Source organism: Sceloporus undulatus, chromosome 4 (assembly GCF_019175285.1).
Source record: "Sceloporus undulatus isolate JIND9_A2432 ecotype Alabama chromosome 4, SceUnd_v1.1, whole genome shotgun sequence".
NCBI lineage: Eukaryota > Metazoa > Chordata > Lepidosauria > Squamata > Phrynosomatidae > Sceloporus > Sceloporus undulatus.
In genome coordinates, this window is record NC_056525.1 from 250,035,167 (window position 1) to 250,058,464 (window position 23,298).

At 47.3% G+C, this 23,298-nt stretch overlaps 1 protein-coding gene across 1 annotated transcript in view; it reads left to right on the top strand.

Moving 5' to 3' along the window:
* MROH1 (maestro heat like repeat family member 1) overlaps positions 1 to 23,298 on the top strand; it is an 87,622-nt gene that overhangs the window by 25,861 nt on the left and 38,463 nt on the right. Inside the window, exons 9-23 of the mRNA XM_042464492.1 lie at positions 724 to 802; positions 5,599 to 5,707; positions 5,809 to 5,870; positions 7,999 to 8,072; positions 9,872 to 9,991; positions 12,495 to 12,614; positions 14,046 to 14,190; positions 15,130 to 15,170; positions 16,906 to 17,047; positions 19,023 to 19,075; positions 19,968 to 20,075; positions 20,419 to 20,538; positions 21,224 to 21,346; positions 21,523 to 21,669; positions 21,776 to 21,802. Of these exons, the coding sequence (XP_042320426.1) occupies positions 724 to 802; positions 5,599 to 5,707; positions 5,809 to 5,870; positions 7,999 to 8,072; positions 9,872 to 9,991; positions 12,495 to 12,614; positions 14,046 to 14,190; positions 15,130 to 15,170; positions 16,906 to 17,047; positions 19,023 to 19,075; positions 19,968 to 20,075; positions 20,419 to 20,538; positions 21,224 to 21,346; positions 21,523 to 21,669; positions 21,776 to 21,802 (1,470 nt within the window). The remainder of the gene's footprint in view (positions 1 to 723; positions 803 to 5,598; positions 5,708 to 5,808; positions 5,871 to 7,998; positions 8,073 to 9,871; positions 9,992 to 12,494; positions 12,615 to 14,045; positions 14,191 to 15,129; positions 15,171 to 16,905; positions 17,048 to 19,022; positions 19,076 to 19,967; positions 20,076 to 20,418; positions 20,539 to 21,223; positions 21,347 to 21,522; positions 21,670 to 21,775; positions 21,803 to 23,298) is intronic.

Sequence of the window (23,298 nt, forward strand, 5' to 3'; positions counted from 1 at the left end):
GCTCAAAGTGACCAGCAGCCGGAGAACATTTGAGCTGGGGATGCCAAGATCTGAGTGGGGCATGGCTCTCCTTTTCTCCCCAAATCCTGGAGCCTGATTGGGGCCTCTGGACTTTGCATCCCTGGGGGGAAAGGTGCCATATGCTATGGCAGGCAGAGAGCTGGGGTGACTGGGAGAGAGGTGAGGAGATGCAGGGTGATGTCTACTTATTATTAACCTTTATTTATAAAGCACTGTAAATTTACACAGCGCTGTACATACAATCTTTTTAATTGGACGGTTCCCTTATTATTTGTTTATTGCACTTATATCCCACCTTTCCCCCCAAATGGGGTGTTACTGCTTCTACAGATGGCCCTCCACATTCACTGGTGCTAGGGGTGCAAGATCCCTGTGAAAGTGGGGGAAATGCTTGTTGTGTGCCTCCAAGTTGTTTCTGACTTACAGCGATCCTAAAGCAACCGACCTTATCACAAGGTTTTTTTGGCAAGATTTTTCAGAAGAGGGTTTTTTGCCTTTGTCTCCCTCTGAGGCTGAGAAAGTGTGACTTCCCAAGGTCACCCAGTGGGTTTCCATGGCCAAGTAGGGATTTGAACACTGGTCTCCAGAGATATAGTCCAATGCTCAAACCAGTGTGCCACGTTGGTTTTCTTCAAACATCATCCTCACCCTTTTTTCCTGATCCGACGCCTAACTCGCTGATCTCTTCTCCCTCTTGACCAGATCTGTGCCCCTCTGGATTCCTCCATGCCAGTCCCTCTGAAGAATCACAACGAGGTCCTTCGGTGCTTCACTGTGCTTGGTAAGAGCTTAGAGGATGCCTGTCTGTATGCAGGGAGCCATATTCCTTGGGGGGTTTCGCTGTGGTGATGTGCTCCTTCACAGGTGTTTTGTATGGGAGAGGACTCTGTTCGGCCCCAGTTCTGACAACTCTGCCATTGTTTGTGAACAGACGCGAAATCCGATTGCAGGGAACCATCATGAAAATGGGATGAAAACACCTTTTCCTATGGGGAATACCTTGCCCCTCGGGGCTGCGTAGATGGACTTGTGTGGGGTTTGTGCCTGGGGAAATATCTGAAGGTGGAGGGCAGGATTTTTCTGGGTTTGGAGCCGGGCTCTTTACCAACGCTACACACAATGCAACTTGGCCTCTTTGTCTGATGATGGAGAGATGCATATGTTTTTTTGTTTTCCTGGTGCAGAATGATTTGTTGGCTTGTATTGTAAGCGCAGAGCATCTGCAGCCATGGCCTGCTTTTTGGCTGCTCCTGCTTGGGATTTGTGTGTCCAGGGTGCATAGCGAGACCAGGGCTGCTTGGGGATGAGGGCATGATGTGTTTCCAGGCAGGCAATCTCTCCGCATGAAGGAGTGGGTCTGTGGGTGAGATTGAGGTGGGGGCTCAGTGTAGCATATGAGGCTTCAGTGTGTCTCTGGTGATCAAAACAGTTCTGAGATCCCCTTGTTGCAGAAGAAGCTTGGAGGGGCCAGGAATGCTTTTTGCAAGGTCGTCTGGAGTTTATCACACAAAGGGATCGGGAGTTTATCCTGTGAATCATAGAATCATAGAATCATAGAATCATAGAGTTGGAAGAGACCACTAGGGCCATCCAGTCCAACCCATCTCTCCATGCAGGAAATCCAATCAAAGCATCCCTGACAGATGGCCATCCAGCTCTGTTTAAGACCTCCAAGGAAGGAGAATCTATCAACCTCCGAGGAAGGGTGCATTCACTGTCGAACAGCCCTTAATGTCAGGAAGAGTCCTCCTAATGTTCAGGTGGAATCTCTTTCTGTAGTTTGCATCCATTGTTTCCGGGTCCTGTTCTCTGGGCAGAGAAAACAAGCTTGCTCCCTCTTCAATATGACATCCCTTCAAATATTAACAGGTGATCATATCACCTCTTTAGCCTTCTTTTCTCCAGGCTAAACATCCCCAGTTCCCTAAGTCGTTCCTCATAGGGCATGGTTTCCAGACCTTTCACCATTTTTGTCGCCCTCCTTTGGACACGCTCCAGTTTCTCAATGTCCTTTCTGAATTGTGGCGCCCAGAACTGGACACAATATTCAGGTTGGCCTGACCAGAGCAGAATACAGTGGCACTATTACTTCTCTTGATCTAGACACTATACTTCTATTGATGCGGCCTAAATAGCATTGGCCTTTTTAGCTGCCGCATCGCACTGTTCACTCATGTTCCAACTTGTGGTCTACTTGGACTCCTAGATCCTTTACACGTAGTTTCATTCAGCCAGGTGTCACCCATCCTATATCTGTGCATTTTATTTTTCCGCCCTAAGTGCAATACCTTACATTTTCCGTGTTGAATTTCATTTTGTTAGCTTTGGCCCAGCTTTTCGTCTATTCAGGTCATTTTGAATCTTGATCCTGTCCTCTGGTATTATCTATTCCCCCTATTTGGTATCCTCTGCAAATTGATAAGTATGCTTCCAATTCTGTCATCCAGTCATTGATAAGATGTTGAATAGCACTGGGCCCAGGACAGAGCCCTGTGGGACCCCACTGGTCACTTCTCTCCAGGATGAAAAGGAGCCATTGTTGAGCACCCTTTGGGTTCGGCCGGTAACCAATCAGATCCCTTTAACAGTTCCTTGTCTACCCACATTTTTACAAGCTTGTTTGCAGAATGTCATGGGGACTTTGTCAAAGGCCTTAGTGAAATCAAGATATACTATATCCACAGCATCCCTTCATCTACCAAGCTTGTAATTTTATCAAAGAAAGAGATCAGGTTTGTCTGGCATGACTTGTTTCTCCTGAAACCCATGTTGACTTTCTGTGATGATGACATTGCCTTCTAGATGTTCACGACTCTCCGTTTATGATCTGCTCCAGAATCTTTCCTGGGATTGATGTCCGACTAACTGGAGGATAATTGTTGGGATCCTCTTTTTTTCCCCTTTTTGAAGATGGGACAACGTTTGCCCTCCGCCAGTCGGCTGGGCTTTCTCCTGTTCTCCTAGAGTCCTCAAAGACTATTATTGCCAATGGCTCCGATTTACATTTGCCCGTTTTTTTAGTACCCTTGGATGGAGTCATCTGGTCCCGGAGACTTAAATTCATTTATTAATAGGTGTTCCTCTACTGTTCTTTACTTATTCTGTGTTGAATTCCCTATTCTGTCCTCTGCCATTATCCTAGGTTGCGCACCCTTTGCCTTTTCTGAGAAGACGGAGGCAAAGAAGGTGTTGAGTATTCTGCCTTTCTCTGTCTTCTGTTAGCATTTCCATCTTCTCCATTCAGTGAACCTACCGTTCCTTCTTTTCCTTTTGCTGCGGACATATCCAAAAAAGCCCTTTTATTGTTCTTAACCCTCTCTCAGCAAGCCTGAGTCACTCTGGCTTGAGCTTTTTCTGACTTCCCTACACATGCCTGCTATTTCTTGAATTCCTTTTTGTGATTTCCCCCTTTTCCATTTCTTAGACATCTTCCGTTTCAAACTTACTCCAGTTGAAGTTCCTAGTCATCCATCCTGGTTTCTTGAGACTTCTCCCGTTTTTTCTTTCTCACTGGAAACGTTTGAAATTGTGCCTTCAGTATCTCTCTTTTGAGAAATTCCATCCGTCCTGAACTCCTTTATCTTTTAGTATTTCTGACCCATGGGTCGCCTCAATACTTCTCTAATTTACTGAAATCCGCTCTCCTAAAGTCTAGGATGCGTGTCTGACTCTGCTGGCTTCTCCCTTTCCACTGTATTACAAACTCCAGGAGAACATGGTCACTTCCACCTAAGGATCCCCACCAATTGCACCCCATTAACCAAGTCATCCTTGTTGGTTAGGATCAGATCTAAAATAGCTGACCCCCTTGTTGCCTCTTCACCTTTTGGACCATGAAATTGTCTTCCAGCAAGTGAGGAATTGCTAGGCCTTGGGATTTTGCTGAGTTTGACTTCCAACAAATATCAGGATAGTTGAAGTCGCCCATCACTACTACATCTCTCTTTTCTGAGTGTGTGGTCATCTGTTCTAGAAAGATATCATCCACTTCCTCCGTTTGACTTGGGGTGTAGTAGACTCCCCCCGTAACATCCTTGTTGTTTCCCTCCTTTGATTCTTATCCAGATGCTCTCCTCCTGGCTTTCCAGGATTGATGTCCAGGATCTCTTCACTGGTGTAAATATCTCTGAAATATAGTGCTATTCCTCCTCCTTTCCTGTTGGCTATTTCTCTTAAAAAGGTTATACCCCTCTATTCCACATTCCAATCATGAGACTCATCCCACCAGTTTCAGTGATGCCTATTATTCATATTTGCTTTGTTGTACTAGGGTTCGAGTTCATCTTGCTATTTCCCATGCTCTGTGCATTAGTGTAGAGACATCGCAGACCCTGGTTCCCTTTTACTCGCTGCCTGTGCAGTTTTTTGCCTCCCACTGTTGGGTCCTTGCACTTTTTTCTTGTTTCCTCTATGTCAGTTTGACTATTTTCGCCATCCCTTTCGCCTTCCTAAATTGTCTCCCTTCCCCTTGGAACTCAGTTTTTAAGCAATTCTGATCAAGTTCTTGAGACGTGGCACAAAGACATTTCTTCCAACTGGCGTGAGATGCAACCCGTCCGTTGCAAGAAGTCCCTCTTCATGGAACCGCAGCCCATGATCGAAGAATCCAATCCTTCTCGGCGGCCACCATCTGCCGAAGCCAGTTGTTCACATCCTCCCTTTCCTCTCCCTTCCTGGCCATGCCCTTCAACTGGCAGAAGAGACGAGATGACAACCTGTACATCCATTCCTTTCAGCTTCCTACCAAGAGCCTCGTAATCCCTTTGATGTTCTGAAGGCTGTGTCTTGCAGTATCATTAGTGTAATTACGTATAAAAATGATTTCACATGATGTCGCCAAAACCTCCCATTAAAGTTGTTGCAATAAGCATTACATATTGACTCTAGACAAAGGCTATTATCTTTGGGTTCTTAAGGTTTGAAAGGTTTGCACAACTCGTTTCCAATTACTGGGAAATATCTACCTGGCTCTCTGAGGCAAAATTGGCAGCTGTGTATTTGCCCCTGTTGGTTGTTGTTGTTGTTGTTGTTTGTTTTGTTGAGCTTTATTTATAAAATGCTGCAAATTTACACAGCGCTGTCCATAACAGTCAATTAAAATAGATAAATTAACCTGCCTTGGCATACATTCTACGAACATAGTGCATATTAATACATCTTAACATCAAACATAAAATGTGGCAGACAAACAAATTAAATACGTAACATTGGATAACATAAAGAGGCTGCCTTGCAGTGCTGGGGCATGAATTCCTCTCTCCACCTTGCCTCCCATTTTGTGGACTTATACATGTTATGGAGGCCTGCAGTGTTTCTCCAGCGGCACCTCTGTGACTCAATTAAAGCGTCCAGACACTGGTTCCCTACCTCCCACATCTGTGACCATTTTAGCCCTTCTGGTCTGTGTCTCCTGTCCAGGATTGGGGCAATGAGAGTAGGGCAGGACACATCAAACCCCAGAGTGGCTCTCAGGGGCCTTCTCTGTTGGACTGACCAAGAGCTGGCCCTGGCTGGGGTCACTACACTTGTATTTGCACCCGTTGTGCCATGACCTCTGGCTTCTGTTATCTCTTGCAGACTCTCCTTCCCAGACCGCTGCTCGGATTCCTGCTCCCGAAACTGAGTCAGGCAATGAAAGACCCGGGTGGGGACCCTCGCCATCCTCTGCGCAGATCATCAACCGCCTGTGAGTGGGTGTGCAGGGTGGTGGTTGCGGGGTAGCGATGAGGTGGCAGATTGTCCCCCTGGCATTCCTGGCCCATGCTTTCTTAGCCCCTCTCCTGGCAGGTTCTGCTCAGCCTTGCAGGTGAAGCCCTTGGATCTTGGGGTTCATTGGTCAAGGCACAACTGTAACACTGTTGTGTCTGTTTTAGCATAGCATTTGCAGTGTTCCTCCGTTTGCAATGGCTTTGAATCCATGTCCCTACTTACTCGGAGGGGCAAACAGAGGGACTAAAATGGGGTGCCTGTGGGAGTGCAACTATTCAAGCCATAGATTTGAATCATAGAATCATAGGTGGAAGGGACCACAACGCCAATCCATCCTCCAACCTCTGCCATGCAGGAAACCTTATCTGAATATAGTCAGATTTCCATTTTGCGCGTGGGGGGTGGGGTGAGTCCAGAATGGATCCCTGCAAAAACAGAGGGGCAACTGTATATTTCGATACTGCTTCATAATAACTCAGCATCTCTAGCATCAACCTTGGAGCCCAGGGATCGAACTCACAAACCTTGTGGCTGCAGGACTGCCATTTAACCACTTTTATTGCCATAGAATTGGCAAAGGGTTAGGAGCCCGTGTGGCTTGGTGTTTGAGGCTGGACTAGGACTCTGGAGACTGAGTTCATTCCCAGCTCAGCCATAAAACCCATTGTGTGACATTGAGCAGACCACACTCTCTCCGCCCAGAAGGCAATGACAAACCCCTCTGAACAACTCTACCAAGAAACACCATGATAGCTTACTTTAGGGTTGCCATAAGCAGGAAAACAACTTGAAGGCTCAACAACACAACAGGAACCTTGTGGCTTGTGCCCCATGGGGTGTTTGTCAATTTTCCCTGAGCCCTTCCACTTAATAAATAATATCAAGCCACTTTTGGCAAGTTGGCTTAATAGTTCCAGTCTCTGCTCCTGGCACTTCCAGGAATGGAGCTTAGTTTGCCCTAAACAAGGGCTCCCTGTAGCTTGTTTTGCCCTTCTGCTCTTCAGCGGTTTTCCTTTTTTAGATAGAATACCACTTCTGCTTTGGGCTTTGCGGTATGATGTGACCCCACAAATTCAGTCCCTAGGCCTCTGGAGCTTAGCCCTTAGTCTGATCAATTAGGTTGATCTCACCTGTGGGAGAAGGCCTGCCCCATGTTTTGTGGGGAACTGGTTTGCTGAGAGTGGACTGAAGAGGCACTGAGACTTAGGGAGCTGGGGATGTTTAGCCGGAGAAGAGACGGTTAAGGGGTGATATGATTAGCCCTGTTCAAATATTTGAAGGGATGTCATATTGGGAGGAGGCAAGTTTGTTTTCTCTCCAGAGAACAGGAACCCAGAAACAATAGATGCAGCTCCAGGAAAAGAGATTCCAGCTTCAAGATTAGGAGGGAACCTCCTGACAGTAAGAGTTTTCCCTTGGGAATTTTGGTTGAGTCTCCCTCTTGAAGGTTTTTAAACAGAGGGCTGGTGGCCAACTATCTTTGATTGAGAGTTCCTGCATGGCAGGGGTTGGGCTGGATGGCCCTTGGCGTTTCTTTCAACTCTATGATTCTATGATCTCTTGAGTCACTTGAGAGCTTCCTCTGTTAGTAATGAAGCAGTGAGGTATGCAGGAAGGCCATGGTGGGTAGGCGCTCTGGGTTGCCAAAAAGCTCATGGCGGTGTTCAGGGTGCTTTGGAGCGAAGCTCACTGCTGGAGCCTCTGGTGGCTTCTGCATATGCATGGATGAACCACAAAGCCTGAGGCTTTGCTCTCTTCCCTTGTGGAGAGCAGAGGCAAGGGAAGGGTTTGCAGTCACAGCTGTGGTCTCCTGCTTTCCATTTGAAAAAGCAGAGCTGGACAAGTTGGGAGTGTGGGGCTGTAGGCAGCATCACGTTGCAGAATGTTAAAATGGGGAGGAGAAGGAGACAGAAGTGGAATGAGGGTGTGGAACCCCTTCTACACAGAAGCCAGTTTTCCTTTCCTTGTAGTTTGGGTTGCTTCAGACTTCACCGCCTGTTCTCATGCCATCCACTGAGTTGGCAAAGCGGGGGTTGACACTGCAAGGTTCTGCAAAGGGGGAGGGGGGGCTGGTTCAAAGTCTGTTCCTTCCTCTCAAATGGGCCCCCATTATCCAGCTTTCAAAGTCATGGATCAGAAGAGTTTTTTGGGGTGGGATTCCAACTCCTTCCCCGTTGCCCAGGTGATCGGGCGCTTGAGGCTTTATGCCCCACTGTAGGTGCAGGATCCCTGGCATGGCACACTGATTTCCATCCCTTTTCTGCCCAGCTTCTCAGATGGAGATCAAGAAACCCTTCATCCTGTCTTCCATGAAGCTGCCTCTGCAGGACAACAGCAACAAGGTAAGAGGTGTGTGTGTGTGTGTGTGTGTGTGTGTGTGTGTGTGTGTGTGTGTTGGGGGACAACTCTGCCTGTGCTTTCTCCACATGCCAACCATGCTTCCTCCCTCCCTGTTCATTGTCTGACCTAGCCTGGGCTTAGTGCTGGTTTCTTTTCATGGAATCATTGAGCTGGAAGAGACCTCAAGGGCCATCCAGTGCAACCCCGTTCTGCCATGCAAGAAGACACCATCAAAACACCCCAAACAGATGGCCAACTATGCTCTGTTTAAAAACCTCCAAAGGAGGAGACTCTGCCATCCCCCAAGGCAGCATCTTCCACTGTCAAACAGCTCTTCCTCTCAGAAAGTTCCTCCTAATGCTGAGGTGAAATCTCTTTTCCTGGAGCTTACATCCATTGCTTTGTGACCTGTTCTCTGGAGCAGCAGAAAACAAGCTAGCTCCCTCCTCAATGTGACATCCCTGTCCTCTTGGGGAAAATGCAGTATCTATATTTAGTTTTTTTTCAGTGTTTTGGAGCTGAGAGCAAGTGATTTATGTGTTAGACTAGCACACAAGGTGGGAGACCAGGGTTTGAATCTTCATTCGGCCATGGAAACTCACCTGGTCATCTTGGGCTGGTCACACACTCTTGTCCTAAGAGGAAGGCAGTGGCAAACTTTGAAGAAATCATGCCAGGAAAAAACTGTGATAAGTTCACCTTGGGAACAGAATCTATGATTCTATGGATCACCCTACTTAAGACACACCAACAACAATAGCTATCCTTATAGTGCCAATTTATTTCCCTCTCCTTCAGCCAGTATGCTTGGGGCAGCTGGCAATAAAAGGCAGATACAGGAACATACAGTGCAATGGCACAGCAGCAAGATAAGGCAGGGGCAGATTCAGAACTGCCTCCCTGATCATTTTGAAAGACCTTGCCTGGTGACCAGCAAGCCTTCCTTGGAGGATTGTTTAGGGGGAGGTTGCCAATGAGAAGGCCTCCCCTGTCTCTGGAAGAGTCTCCAAAGCTCCCAGTGTTCAGGAAGGTACTTATGGAAAGGAGGGGGTTAGCAGACACAGAATCATATAATCCTAGAGTTGGAAGGGAGCCCAAGGGGGCATCCAGTTGCAGCCTCATTCTGCCATGCAGGAAGACACCATCCAAGCCCTCCCTGTGACAAATGGTCACCCAGCCTCTGCATAAAAACCTCCAAAGATGGAGACTTCACTACACTGTTTAGGTGGAATCTCTTTTCCTGTAGTTTGCATCCATTGCTCCATGTCCTAGTCTCTGGAGCAGAAAAAATGAAGCTTGCTCCATCTTCAATCCTTAGTTGAAAGGGATCCTAGAGGTCATCCAGTGCAACCTGCTTCTGCAGGATGACACCATCCAGGCCCTCCCTGTGACAGATGGCCATCCAGCCTGTGTTTAAGAACCTCCAAAGAATCATCTTTTAGCTTTTTTTTTTTTCATTCTAGAATCCTAGAGCTGGAAGGGATCCCAAGGGAGATCTAGTCTGACCTCTTTCTGCCATGCAGGAATATCCAATCAAAGCACCCCCAACTGATGCACACCCAGCCTCTGTTTAAAAACCTCCAAAGAAGGAGACTCCAGCACAGTCTCCAAAGCAGCATCTTCCATTGTGGGGCATCTCTTACTCTTAGGAAAGTTCCTCCTAATGTTTGGGTGGACTCTCTTTTCCTGTACTTTGCACCGTGTCCTTTCCAGCCTGCTTGGTGTGTCTTGAAGTTTTGAGGCCTGTGTGGGCATGTTGGCTGGTATCTCCCTGGCAACTTCCTTGGTTGCTCCCTTGCAGGTGAAGCGGGCGGTGGTCCACGTGATCAGCGCAATGGCCCACCATGGATACCTGGAGCAGCCAGGTGGAGAAGCCTTGATTGAGTTCCTCATCCGGCAGTGTGCCCTCCCTGTCAACCAGGTAAGGCTCGTGCCAAAGATGGTCACCAGGTGCAGGTGGAGCACAGCTGTTCCAGGACCACCTGCTCAGGGTGTCCCACAGCACTGACCCAGCTCTTGAGAGGGCTAATGGTGCATCTACACTGTAGAAATAATGCAGTTTGACACCACTTTAAGCACTGTAGCTTTATCCTAGGGAATCCTAGCATGCGTAGTTTTACAAGGTCTTCAGCCTTCTCTGCCAAAGAGTGCTGGTTCCTTACCAAATTGCAAATCTGTTGGATGGGGCTATGACACTTAAAGTGGTGCCAAACTGCATTATTTCTTCAGTGTAGCGCACTGGTTCCCAAACTGCCCTTTAAGAGATTTTAGACTTCAGCTCCCAGAAGCCTCAGCCATGTTGGCCAATGGTTTGAGATTCTGGGAGCTGAAGTCCAAAATCCCTCACAGGGCACAGTTTGGGGACCACTGGGGACCAGCATCCTAACTTGGCAAGTGGGTGGGTTGGTTCCAATGGGCAGTGGAGCCATTCCTCTGGTGCCTTCTAAATGGATGCTAATAGACTGACCGACTCCCATGGATTCAAATGCTGTTCCTCGCAGTGCCTTGCCATGTCTGAGTTACCAACTGAAGTACAGTGGTGCCTCGGGTTACGAAAGTAATTCGTTCCGCGGCCGCTTTCGTAACCCGAAAAGCCTTCGTAAGCCGAAATGCCATAGGCGCTAATGGGGAAAAGCCGCGATTCCGTGTAAAATAGCGCCAAAAAGCACCAAAAGTTTTTTCGTAACCCGAAAAAACATTCGTAACCCGGAACAATTATTTCTTATGGGATTTTTTCGTATCCCGAAAATTTCGTAACCTGGGTATTTCGTATCCCGAGGTACCTCTGTACAGGACGGGGCTCCTCTAATGGTCCTCTACTGTAGCACCTCAACTGTGAAAAACACCTTCTTTTATAGAGGCCCATTTGATGTCAGTGTGGGGGTCATTCCAGCACTGTGTGGAACACATGGCTTTTTGTGAAGTCTAAGGCTTTCACAGCCAGCATCCATAGTTTTTTTGTGGATTTTTCAGGCTATATGGCCATGTTCTGGAAGATTTTATTCCTGACGTTTCGCCTGCATCTGTGTCTGCCATCTTCAGAGGTTGTTGGCATGGAAGAGAGTGGAGTATATATACTTTGGGTGAGAGGAAATGATTTATATGTTCATTTCTGTGTTGGTCTGTCATGGCACCGTTCCCTGAAGATGCCAGCCACAGATGCAGGCGAAACATCAAGAATAAATTCTTCCAGATCATGGCCACAGAGCCCAAAAAACCCACCAAAAACATGGCTTTTTGTTGAAAACGTGGAGGCTTAGTTGATATAATTTAAATTGCACATGCATTACAGTTCTATTGTCTGAGACAGTTTTGCCCAATTTTAATTGCCCTGTTTCATCTTGTCAGATTGTGTGTGATGGTATTCGTATGTTTAAATTTATGTGTACTATACTTTTAGTATGTTTAAATTATTTCTTACTGTTTTATATAACACATTTTAAATCAGTTAAACTGATTTTATGATATGTTGACCTGTAGTCAGAGGATTTTAATAAATAAATGGGGTGCAGAGGGAGAAAGCTGGCTGCAGTGGGGCAGGTGGGCTTGCCAGGGACCGTCCTAGCATGCCCACCGGCTGCGGTTCCTAATGGTCTTGTGGAAGATAGACGGCTGTGGGTGGTTGGACATGTCTCGGCATGATGCTTCTGCTCAGCCCCTTCAGGTGCTCCTATCATACTACCGGATGTTGGGTTTGGGGTAAAATATTAGCCCCACCATTTCCTCTGAGTAGGACACAGAGCTGGATAGGAAGGTACTACACAAAGTCTTTGGCCAGAGGTTCCTTCCAACCTGCCAGCCCTTGCCTCCAGTCTAGCTGAAAGACCAGAGGTCATCAGATAGACAAATCTTATTTGGAAGCATCACCAATTAACTTTCAGCATTTCATGAACAGAGAGAAAGTGTGCATTGGGGGGGGAGAGTGGTTTTGCACAGGTTGCGAGGCCTTATTCCTAGAGAACAGAGTCATTGTGAACATTCCAGTAGAAACATCCTCATTTTTGTTAGATAAATGGATATTGTCATGGTAGGACAGTCATTTTCAAAATTATTCCTATTACTATAACTATGACATTGGTCCTGCAATGCCAGCAACTAACAAGAAACAAGCAAGACAGACTCACAACTGGATTTCAGAGATTTTAACCTATAGAATGACTTCAATTTTAATGGCTCAGAAACTTGGGAATCAAAGCCCAAATCCTTGAAAATACTTTTGTGTCCAGCAGTATCATGTTTGTGAAGTTGAAGGCTTTCATGGCTGGCATCCATAGTTTTTTGTGGATTTTGGGCCACGTGGCCCTGTTTTAGAAGAGTTTCTTCCTGACATTTTGCCAGCATCTCTGGCTGGCATCTTCATCTTCTCTGAAAAACCACATAGCCCAAAATACCCACAACAGACTAAGTATGATGTTTGTTCTCAGTCCCCGCAGGTGCCCCGGCGGCATTCCCTGGAGACGGAGGACTTGACCGACAGCCATGTCAGGGACATCAGTGTCAACACCCTCTTCCTCATCAGCACCACAGTCGACAGGATGGCCGATGTGAGTCTGCCCTGGGAGGCGGAGGGGTGGGATGGCTGCTTTATGCATGAAGGGGGGGACCTGGGGGATTACAGATTTACTACTTGCAAGTTAAGGCTGCTGCTGGTCAGGCTTGAAAACAGCACTACGGGGGGGGGGGGGAGGTTAACCAAGTCGTACCCTTTCCTTTCATCTGTAACCTGAGAAGTGGCCAAGGATTTCTGGCTCCTTCTTGGCCTCTCAGGATCATATGAGGAGCAGGCAGACCTTTGCCAAGCAGGAAGCAACTTCCAGGGTATTAAGATTGCTGGGAGCATGTCCTAAGGAGGGTGACTAAAATGGTAAAGGGTCTGGAAAGCATAAAGCCCTATGAGGAGAGGGAACTTGGGATGTTTAGCCTGGAGGAGAGAATATAGCCCTATTTAAATATGTGAAGGGGGGGGGTCAGGTGGAATATGGAGCAAGCCTGTTTTCTGCTGCTCCAGAGAACAGGACCTGGAACAATGGGTGCAAACTACAGGAAAAGAGATTCCACCTCAACATTAGGAGGAACTTCCAGACAGTAAGAGCTCCAGAGAATAGGACCTGAAGCAATGGATTCATACTACAGAAAAAGAAAATTGACATCAACATTAGGAAGAGTTTTTAGATCTGGAAACCATGCCTTAGGAGGAGAGACTTAGGGAGCTGGGGATGTTTAGCCTGGAGAAGAGAAGGTTAAGAGGTGATATGAAAGCCCTGTTTAAATACTTGAAGGGATGACATATTGAGGAGGAGCAAGCTTGTTTTCTGCTGCTCCAGAGAATAGGACCCAGAGGAATGGATGCAAGCTACAGAAAAAGAGATTTCGCCTCAACATTAGGAGGAACTTCCTGAGAGTAAGGGCTCTTTGACAGTGGAACACACTCCTTCCTCGGAGTGCAGTGTAGTCTCCTTCCTTAGAGGTCTTTAAACAGAGGCTGGATGGCCATCTGTCAATGGTGATGCTTTGATTGAGATTTCCTGCATGGCTGGATGGCACTTGGGGTCTCTTCCAACTCTATGATTCTATGGTGTGGATGCTACCAGGTTCAGTGTATGACGATGTGGATGTATCCTTGGAGAGAGGCTGCTTGGCATCCAAGCCTCTGCAGGGATTCTGCACCATTTGGGAGACTCTGGCTTGGGGGCATCAGGCCAAAATAGAGGTGAGGAGAGCAAGAAGCCCACAAGCGCTGGGAGCAAAGGAAGGCCTGGCTTTGCAGGCAAAGAAGCTTCACTCCCCGACCCTAAGCCTCTCTAGAGCTTGGAAGAAACAAGCCCCTTTCCCTGACTTGCTCCTACTTTGGAGAAGTCTATCTGGTTTGGATGGAGAGGCCAGGAAGGGGCAGGTGGTAGGTTTTCTCTGGCTCTGTTGAGCGGCCAGTCCTTTGCCCAGCTTTACTGGGATCTCTCCTTCTGCCTCTCCCTCAGGTTCTCTGGCCGTACCTCCTGGCGTTTGTGACTCCCATCCACTTGACCAATGCCTTGACCCCGCTTTGCAAGAGCCTCATCTTTCTGGCTGCCCAGAGGCAAGAGGAGGAAGGGGCCGATTTCCAGCTCCCCTACAACAACAATGGTGCGTATCCAGCCATGGCAGGAGCTGGGCTTGCTTGGGGTCCTTGGGTCCTTTCTTACAGCCTTTGTTTCTGCAAATAGACAAGCTTTGATGCATTAAGTGGAGGAGGACTTTGGTTGGAAGGTCTGCTCAGTTGCAGGCCCTTTTTGACGGTGGCCTGGGACTTAAGGAAATGGGGTTGCATCTGCTTAGCAGATTTGATTCCATTTGCTGAGCCCCTTCTATCACAGACTTGCCATGTGGCCCCTTTTTTGTAGCTAGTCAAAATATTGCAGATATTCCAGAAAGACAAGCCAGGGAGCCCAAGAAGAGAATGAAAGTTCAGCAGTTTATTAACCGGCTGGCTTCAGAGGCACACAAGTGATGTACCTTTTTATAGGAATTCAAAGAAAGAAACCCCAAGCCATACATTGATAAGATACATACAATTAATCCTTCTCAATCATTGGTTAAAAAAACTATACATTCCCAAGCCCCTCGTGGGTACCACCATCAATTCTCATATCAGGACTGTTTTGACTCACTGTCCCAGCATGGCATTCCAGCCTTCCTTATTTTGGGCAAAGGCAGACATCAAATGCAGACACTTAGGGCAATAAATAGGCCCTGAATGCCATGAAAAGATCTCTTTGACCTGTTCTGTTACCTTTCACACAAACAGTCCTTTCTCTTAGTTCATCCTCATTCTAGCTATAAAACCTATTTGCTATTTTCCTATTTCATTAATTTTGTCCTCCTCAAAAGCAGCCATCGCAGCAGTGGCTTTGCATACATTCCTGCCAGTTTCCATTCTGCACCTTGCAGTGTTGCTGTTCCGTGTCAGAGATTTTAAATAAACAAATACGTTTTATTGTTATTATTATTCCCCTTCTGAGAATGCCAGCCCTTTACTTCGCATGCAGATATTTTAATCTGAGCTCTCATTTTCTTTCCTTGCAGCAGGCCTTCCGTCCCCATTTGCCCTGACGGCCAGGCTGCTGGTAAGTGCTGTTTCTTCCTCTTAGACCAGGATCCAGTGGGGCTCTGGTTTCCCAAGTCTTTGAGCGCACACTTTTCAGAGAATCCCAGAATCCTAGAGTTGGAAGTGACCCCAAAGGGCCATCCAGTCCAACTCACTTCTGCCATGCAGGAATACACAATCAAAGCAAAGATGACCATCTGGGGGATATGCTTCTCAGGCAAAAAAAATGCCTGGAAAATTGTGCTAATTGTTTTTCATTTGTGAGGACTGGGCAATATAGCAATAGCAAGTTCATTTCTATACCACTTATCAGCGCTCCCTAAGCGGTTTACAATGTGCAAGCCAATTGCCCCCAACAAACTGGATACTCATTTTAGTGGAAGGATGCCAGGCTGAGTTGACCCTGAGCTCCTGGCTGGGATCGAACTCACAGCCTTGTCGTTGTGAATGGCAGCAGCATTGGCATTTAAAAAAATAACAATATTTTCCCCATTTTTTATTTGTTAAAATCATGCCAAGTTACATTATTTCCATCATTATTATATTTTACACATTTATCTTTCATACAATAGTCAAATCAAAAGAGTCATTTCCAAAATTGGGTTCTAATACCTTGATCCCTTATTCCACTTACAGTCGGCCCTTCTTATACACGGATTTTTTATACACAGATTCAAAGATACACGGTTTGAAAATGTTTCCCAAAAGTATAAATTTCAGATATCAAACCTTGATTTTCCATTTTTGTAAGGGACACCATTTGGCTATGTCTGTATATTTAATGGGACTTGAGCATCCATGGAGTTTGTTATCCACGGGGGATCTTTGAACCAAACCCCAGCAGAGAACAAGGGTCCACTGTAATTTCATATTTTATAAATTAAACACATCTTTCCTATTTTCCATAATACATGAAAAATAAGTAAATAACGACCTTTAAGTTATGGAGTCGAAGGCTTTCATGGCCGGCATCCATAGTTTTTTGTGGGGTTTTTGGGCTATGTTCTAGAAGTGTTTTCTTCCTGATGTTTCTCCAGCATCAGCGAAACATCTTCTAGAACATGGCCACTTAGCCCGAAAACCCCACAAAACAACTTTGTTTGTTGAGTGCACTCCCCTTATTTCCCCTTTAATACTGAGATTTTTATCATTCTTTTCCTAGTTTCTCTAAAAGAAAGCTATATATGTATAATTCCCCATCAAGTGTAGTTTTGACTTGAGACTCTAGGTTCTTTCTTTTTTCTTCTTCTAGATTATCTAATAATGGTTTTTTTCCCATTCTTTGCACCACTTCTCCATATATATATATATATATATATGTTTAACATTGCTGTCACTCTGTCCATTTCTCCCATGTCATAATTTTTCCATTTCCATTCTATCTATGGCCATTTAACCAGTCTGCCACTATGGCTGCACCACCAGGGATCCAGTGTGGATCCTCAGGGGCTGCAAAAGTGGGGCTTCCATGGGGTCCCAACCCCAGTCAGAGGCATCACCTCCTGTCCCCATCGGTCAGCTCCTTTGCTGTTGGGCCTCCTGGACCTTTGGGCAAATGGGGAATTTATTTGTCCCCTGCCCATCGCAGCTAACCAGCCCTGTCCTTCTGCTTTGGAAGCCTCTTCCATGACATGCCAAGGAAAGGCCCAGCCTTGAAAGGCTTTGGGGGCTTCTAAGAGAGAGGGGAGTGGGGCAGCGTGGTCACCCCCTCGCCTGCATTCCCCCCTCAGTCCCAGCTTCTCCTTCCAATGCAGGTGGCGGCTTCCCAGCCTTACCTGGGGGACGGCCGGGGAGCAGCCTCCCTCCGCCTCCTGAACATCCTCAACCTCAGCGTCCACAAGGCCCTGAAGCCCCTCTGGACCAAGAAGATCCCAGCTCTGGTGGAACACCTGGAAGGTAAGGGGCAGCTGCTCCCCTCTGCGAGTCAGCAAAGCTTTATTAATTTTTCTATTGAATATATCAGGGCCAGCATAGTGTAGTGGTTTGAGCACCGGACTATGGCTCTGGAGACCAGGGTTCGGATCTTGTCTCAGGCACAGAAACCCACTGGGCAAATACACTCTCTCAGCCTCAGAGGATGGCTATGGCAAAGCCCCTCTGAAGAAACTTGCCAAGAAAACTTCATGATAGGTTCACCTTGGTGTCACCATATAGATATATATTGAATATATCTATATCCTCCCGAATACTGAAAGGGTCTCGGGGCAGCATACAAGTAAAATCACTTTATGCAGTTTAAAACAAATTAAAAGAATAAAAAGTATTAAGCTGCATCTACACTGTAGAAATAATGCAGTTTGGCACGACTTGAACTGCCATGGAATTTTGGGATTTGTAGTTTTGTGAGATATTTGGCCTTCTCCATCGGAGAGCTCTGGGGCCACAACAAACTACAAATCCCAGAACCCCATACCCTTGCGCCATGGAAGTTAAAGGGGTGCCAAGCTGCATTAATTCCGTAGTGTGGCAACAGCTAGGAAGCATATTGAACAGTTTAAATAGTTTTAAATTTAAAGCCATTCAAAACCCTGTGCATGTGAAGTTTTGGAATAAAATGGCTTCAGTAATTCCCAAACTTTGGTCCTCCAGGTGTTTTAGACTTCAGCTCCCAGAAGCCCCAGCCAGCTTGGCCTAGCAGTCAGGAATTCTGGGAACTGAAGTGCAAAACACCTGGCGGACCAAAGTTTAGGAACTACTGAGCTAGACCTTTAATAGAAAGCAACAGCCATGGCTTAGCTTGGTGCTGAAGTTGGTGCCAATTGAACCTCAAAGGGAAGGGCATTCCCTAACTGGGATGCCACCCCAGAGAAAGCCCTGGCCCTCACACGCCGTATTGCCCTCACTGGGCCCCTACTGCAACTTCAAGCCTTTGGGAAGATTATATGGGGAGGGAGAGGCTCTTCTTCCAAGTATCGGGACTCCAAGCTGTTGAGGGTTTTAAATACCCTCCCCAGCATCTTGAGTCTGGAAGTGTTATTGGCAACCAGTACATTTCCCTTAAGGCCAGTGATGTACTGTATAGATACAGAGTCTGCCTGGGGCTCCCGACAGCAGTCTGGCTGCTGTCCATGTGGGGTGCTCTCCTTGGCCCCTATGTGGGCTGTTGTAGGCCTGTCTCCTCTAAACCTGGTGGTTCTTTTGAAAAGCTGCGTGTCTCATTCAGACGATGGTAAAAAACACCACTTTTCATCAAAGACAATATCTCTCGTGTTCCCATCCTGGTGTCGGTCAGCTTCATTGGGGGACTCCAGATTTTAGTCCTGGAGGGAAAGTCATCTGCTTGCCTTCCCTCCCTGCCATAAGCCTTCATGGGGATCCCACAGCAATCTACCTTCTAAGGTCAAAGTCCCCCAAAGGAAGAGTCTTCCACTGTTGACCAGCCCTTACTGTCAGGAAGTTCCTCCTAATGTTGAGGTGGAATCTCTTTTCCAGTAGCTTTCATCCATTGTTCCAAGTCCTAGTCTCTGGAGCAGCAAAAAACAATCTTACTCCTCCTTCGACATGACATCTTTTGAAATATTTAAACCAGACTAGTTCCCTCTTAACCTTCTCTTCTCCCGGCTAAACCTACCCAGCTCTCCAAGCCACTCCTCAGAGGGTTTGGTGATTTTCAGACCTTCCACCATTTTGGGCACCCTTTCCTTTCATCAAATGCGGAGAATCCAAGGGCCATGAGTGTGATATGGGCCATGATTCCTGAGGAATAGATCCTGAGCCCTTGCTGGATCTTTTCAGCAGTGGGATGGGGTTGAGACATCAGTGAGGGTAGTGGTGGAGCACCACCAAGCTATCCTCCTCCTTGAATGAGGCGGCTGCTTCTTCTGCTTGACCATAAGGCTTTCCTCCTCTTTTCTTCTTTTGCCTCTTCCAGCAAACACAAAGTCCTCTCTGTTCCAGAAGGAGTGGGAGGAAAAGCTGCTGAAGGTAAGCAGCTTTTGCATCTTTCCTGCATGGTTTTAGGAGCAGGCTAAAGTACATTGATGGGATATGCAGTGTAAGAAATGGTGAAAGGGAATGGCTGTCACCCAGTATGATAGTAAAAGAGAGCGGCTGGGTATAGACCGAAACATCCAGGCTGATTCAGCTGGTGAAGAACTGAAGGAGAGAACAAAGAAGAGCAGTATTGGTGGGGGGGGAGAGAGCCAGAATTGTTTTGAGTGTGTAACAAATCAACTGTGAACCGACCAGTATTTTGAAATTATTGGTGTTTTAAATTAGATACTATTGACACTTGCTGTTTAGTTATGACAATGAATGTCTCTGGTGCAGATCTATAGCTACTGAAGAAAGGTTTGCTGAGTTGTTTAACTTCTGAATTTCTGAACTTGATTAACTGGTGGATTTGACAATCTCCGTTATGATAGGAAATGAACAGCGTGAAATCTTTGCAAAGACAGAATTTTTTTTGGCATGTAAGACATTGGAAAAGGCAAGGCTGGGAATTGCATGGCCCTGCAGAAGCTGCTGGAGTGCAACTCCCAGCACCTCCTTAAAGGTCTACCTCTGGTTAAGGAGCTGCTGGGAGTTGCAGTGTTAGAAGGAAGGCAGTATCCTTAGAAGGAGTAACCTTCTAATCCTCAAAGGTCCACTTCTATAGAGAGTGTGGACTGCACCATCAGACATTTCTGAGAATTGAATAGTCCCCAAAGAAGGCAAGTTAGTGATAAGGCTGAAACACATTGGGCTTTTTAAAAAATTAAAGTTTTTGGCTATCATGAAGCATGTGGGACTTTGTCTCCTTTTGTTTTTCCTCTTTAAAGAAAGCCCATACATTTGAAAACTTTGCATTTGCCTAATACTACCCATCTTTCTGCAGTTTCTTCAGGAGACCCTGGATACCATTTCAGACACTTCTTGGACTTCTCAGCTGATTCTGGAAATGTGCCGGCAGCTGAACAGTTACAACGGATCGCCTTTGGAGAAGGTCTGTCACTTGAACTGAGCCAAAGTCAGACCAGGGCCAGTTTTTGCAGAAGCAGACGCTCAACTCCGCTTCCTCCTAACCAGCAGAAGCAGTCTGAGTCTCCCTGCTTTGGGATGGGCATGTGGGCTGGAAGCTGAAAGAATCTGGTTGGTTTAAATCTCTCTGGGCCAAGGCTGTGCCCGGCCGCACCACGGAGTCCTTCCTACTTTGGGCCATGATGGGCAAGGCTCTGTTGGGGCTGCTTCCATGTACCTAGAGCTCCCCAGAATGGCTCCTACTTATGGGGGCAGAGCCAGGGCTGCCATGCCTTGGTCTTGCTCACAGCTCTTCTACCTTCCACCAGAACTTCCTCTACAAATGCATTGGGACCACACTAGCCACCTGTGCCAACAAGGATCTGGTGCGGAAACAGCTTCAGGAGCTCCTGGAAACAGCCCGGTATCAGGAGGAGGCCGAAAGGGAGGTAAGGAAGCTGGGGAAGTGGGTAGTGGTGGTAGCTCCTCTATAATCAGAGTTGGAAGGGATCTCAAGGGCCATCTGATCCAATCCCTTAAAGCCAGTTCAAGAAACCCACAGATGAAACACACCAAGAAGTGGACATCCAATCTCCACAAAGCAGAGTTCACTGCCATCTTGCTGAACATGAACAAGGATGGGACCCAGGACCATGTGTGGTTTTCTGGGCTGAGATGCAAGCTGCTTATTGCCCCCTTACGATGGAGTCAGAAGGGGAGTGAAACTCAGACCAGAGGGCAATGAGGGAAGGAGGCTGAAGTCTGAGCTGGCTGGAGCAAGGCCTTCTTGACAGAGAGGCCTGGTGCAGCTTCTGGCTCTCAAGAAGCAGGTGTCCCCCACATGTTGGCCTCCGAACTAGGACCATTTGTGGATCCTTAGAGTGTTTCTGGTATCTCGGGAGCTGAACCATTATCTCTCGGAAGGTGTTCTGGGGGCATTTCTGACTGCATCCATCTGACCCTGGGTTTTCCATCAACGAAGAGGCCTGTTACCAGGAGATGGCTGTTGTTGCCCAACCTTGCAGGGGTTTGAGGGGTCTGCTGGCATAGCCTTCCCAGGCCAGGCTTGCTGCTTCCCACGGCAGCAAGCAACCGAGTCAGACTTCTTCTGCTCTCCTTTCCCTTCCCCTCCAGGGTCTTGCCTCTTGCCTGGGGCTCTGTGCGGTAACCCACCTGGATGATGCCCTCACCAAGCTGGAGGAGTTTGTTAAGTCGGACGTCTTCAAGAAGTCTGCAGGCCTCTTCAGCATCTTCAAGGTGAGTGCCAGGCCTCCCTTCCCTTTGCCATGATACTCTGTAGGGAGCTGAGCATTTGCCAATGGGCAGATGGGCTTTGGAGTCCTTCCCAGCCTCACAGCCAATAGTTTAGGAATTAGGCCACGGGGCCCTGCAGTCCTCCTTAACGCCTCCTGGTTGCCTTTCCTTGCCCCCAGGATCGCAGCGACCATGAGGTGGAGAAGGTCAAGAGCACCCTCATCTTATGCTACGGCTATGTGGCCAGGCATGCGCCGGGAGAGCTGGTGCTGGCCCGGATGGACGCTGAAATCCTCCGAAATGTCTTCCATTACTTCAACACAAAGGTGGGTCTCTCTTTCTTTTTGTGGGGCTGGGAGGGGGACAGAGAGTCAGGACTCTGCGTTATGAGCCCCCTGAATCCTTAACCTGTGTCTCCTTTATTTTGTTCAGGTTCTTGGAATAAAGGTAGAAACCAAGGTACAGTGTGAGGCCCTTGCCTTGCCCTCTTCTGTCCTTTCAGTCTGCCTGTCTCTCTCTGTTTTCTAGCAAGCTTGTAGGATCAAACTCACACGGAGACATGGCAGCAAGGACGGGGGGAAGAAAAGCAGAATTCCTTGCAGCCCCTTATATCCTCCACTTTTCCAAGAAGGCATAGACTAGGAAGGCACCATTCCCTTCTGGCAGTGGGGGAAAAGGAAAGGCTGCCCAGGACTTAGAACCACAGAATCCTGGAGGTGGAAGGGTCCCCCAAAGACCATTGCAACTAAACCCTTGCTCAATGCAAGATCTCCATCCAGTGCAATGATTCCCAAACTTTTGTCTTCATCTCCCAGCTTGGCCAGCAGTCAGGAATTTTGGGAGCTAAAGTCCAAAACATCTGGAGGACCAAATTCTGGGAACCACTGATCTAGAGAATCCCCAGCAGGTAGCTCTCCAGACTCTTTTCAAAAGTGAGAGCCACCACTTCTCTAGGCAATTAGTCCCATTGTCCATCTGTTCTTTCCCTTAAGAAGTTCCTTCTGCTAACATTCAACCAAAATCTACCCTTGTGTAACTTAAAACCAGTAGACCTGATCTTACCCTCTAGGATAGCCCAGAACAAGCCAACCTGTTCCTCTCTGGGGCAGACTGAGATATCGGACTAGCTCTGCTTCCCAAACTGACATCTGGCAAACCTTTGAAGGGAGAAGCAGTTTGTGAGTGTCACACCTTACAGTAGGAAGTCTGGAGTTGGCTTTCCAGTCTGAAGGATCAAAGTGGGGTTTGGGGGAGGAGGAGGCCTTCAGTATATTTGGAATGTATCCCACCCATCTCCACTCCCCAGGTGGGAATCAGGGGACCCACAGACTTCTTGGGGACCTCCAGAGCACCCTTAAAAACAGTGATGCCATATTTTGGTGCAAAATTGTGTTGTTACAGTGAGTAAGGTGAGTTACAGTGCATTGAAAGCAAGGAAACTGCCACCCCTAGGGCTGCTCTCCCCCAAGGGAGAATGGTGGTTCATAGAATCGTAGAGTTGGAAGAGATCCCAAGGGTCATCCAGTCCAACCCCATTCTGCCATGCAGGAACTCTCAGTCAAAGCATCCCCAATGACAGATGGCCATCCAGCCTCTGTTTAAAGACCTCTAAGAAGGGAGACTCCACCAGACTCCGAGGAAGTGTGTTCCACTGTTGAACTCAAAAAACCAAAAGCACCCCTGGGGACTATGCTGGTTTACATTTGCTCCCACCTCCTGGCAGCTGTCACGGTAGAGCCAAGCCAGGGTCCAAACCCTCCCAGAGAAGCCGCTCTGGAGGGCATGCAGCTGAACGGTCTTTTCTCCAGCCTTACACTGGGATGCCAAACACATAATATTCAACTCCTGTATTTCTGACATATAAAAGCCCTTAGTAGTTTCTCTGTTATCCATCATTGATCCTTTTTGCACAGCCTTGAGGATAACAACCTGTTGTATCTGTCTCCCAAACAGGT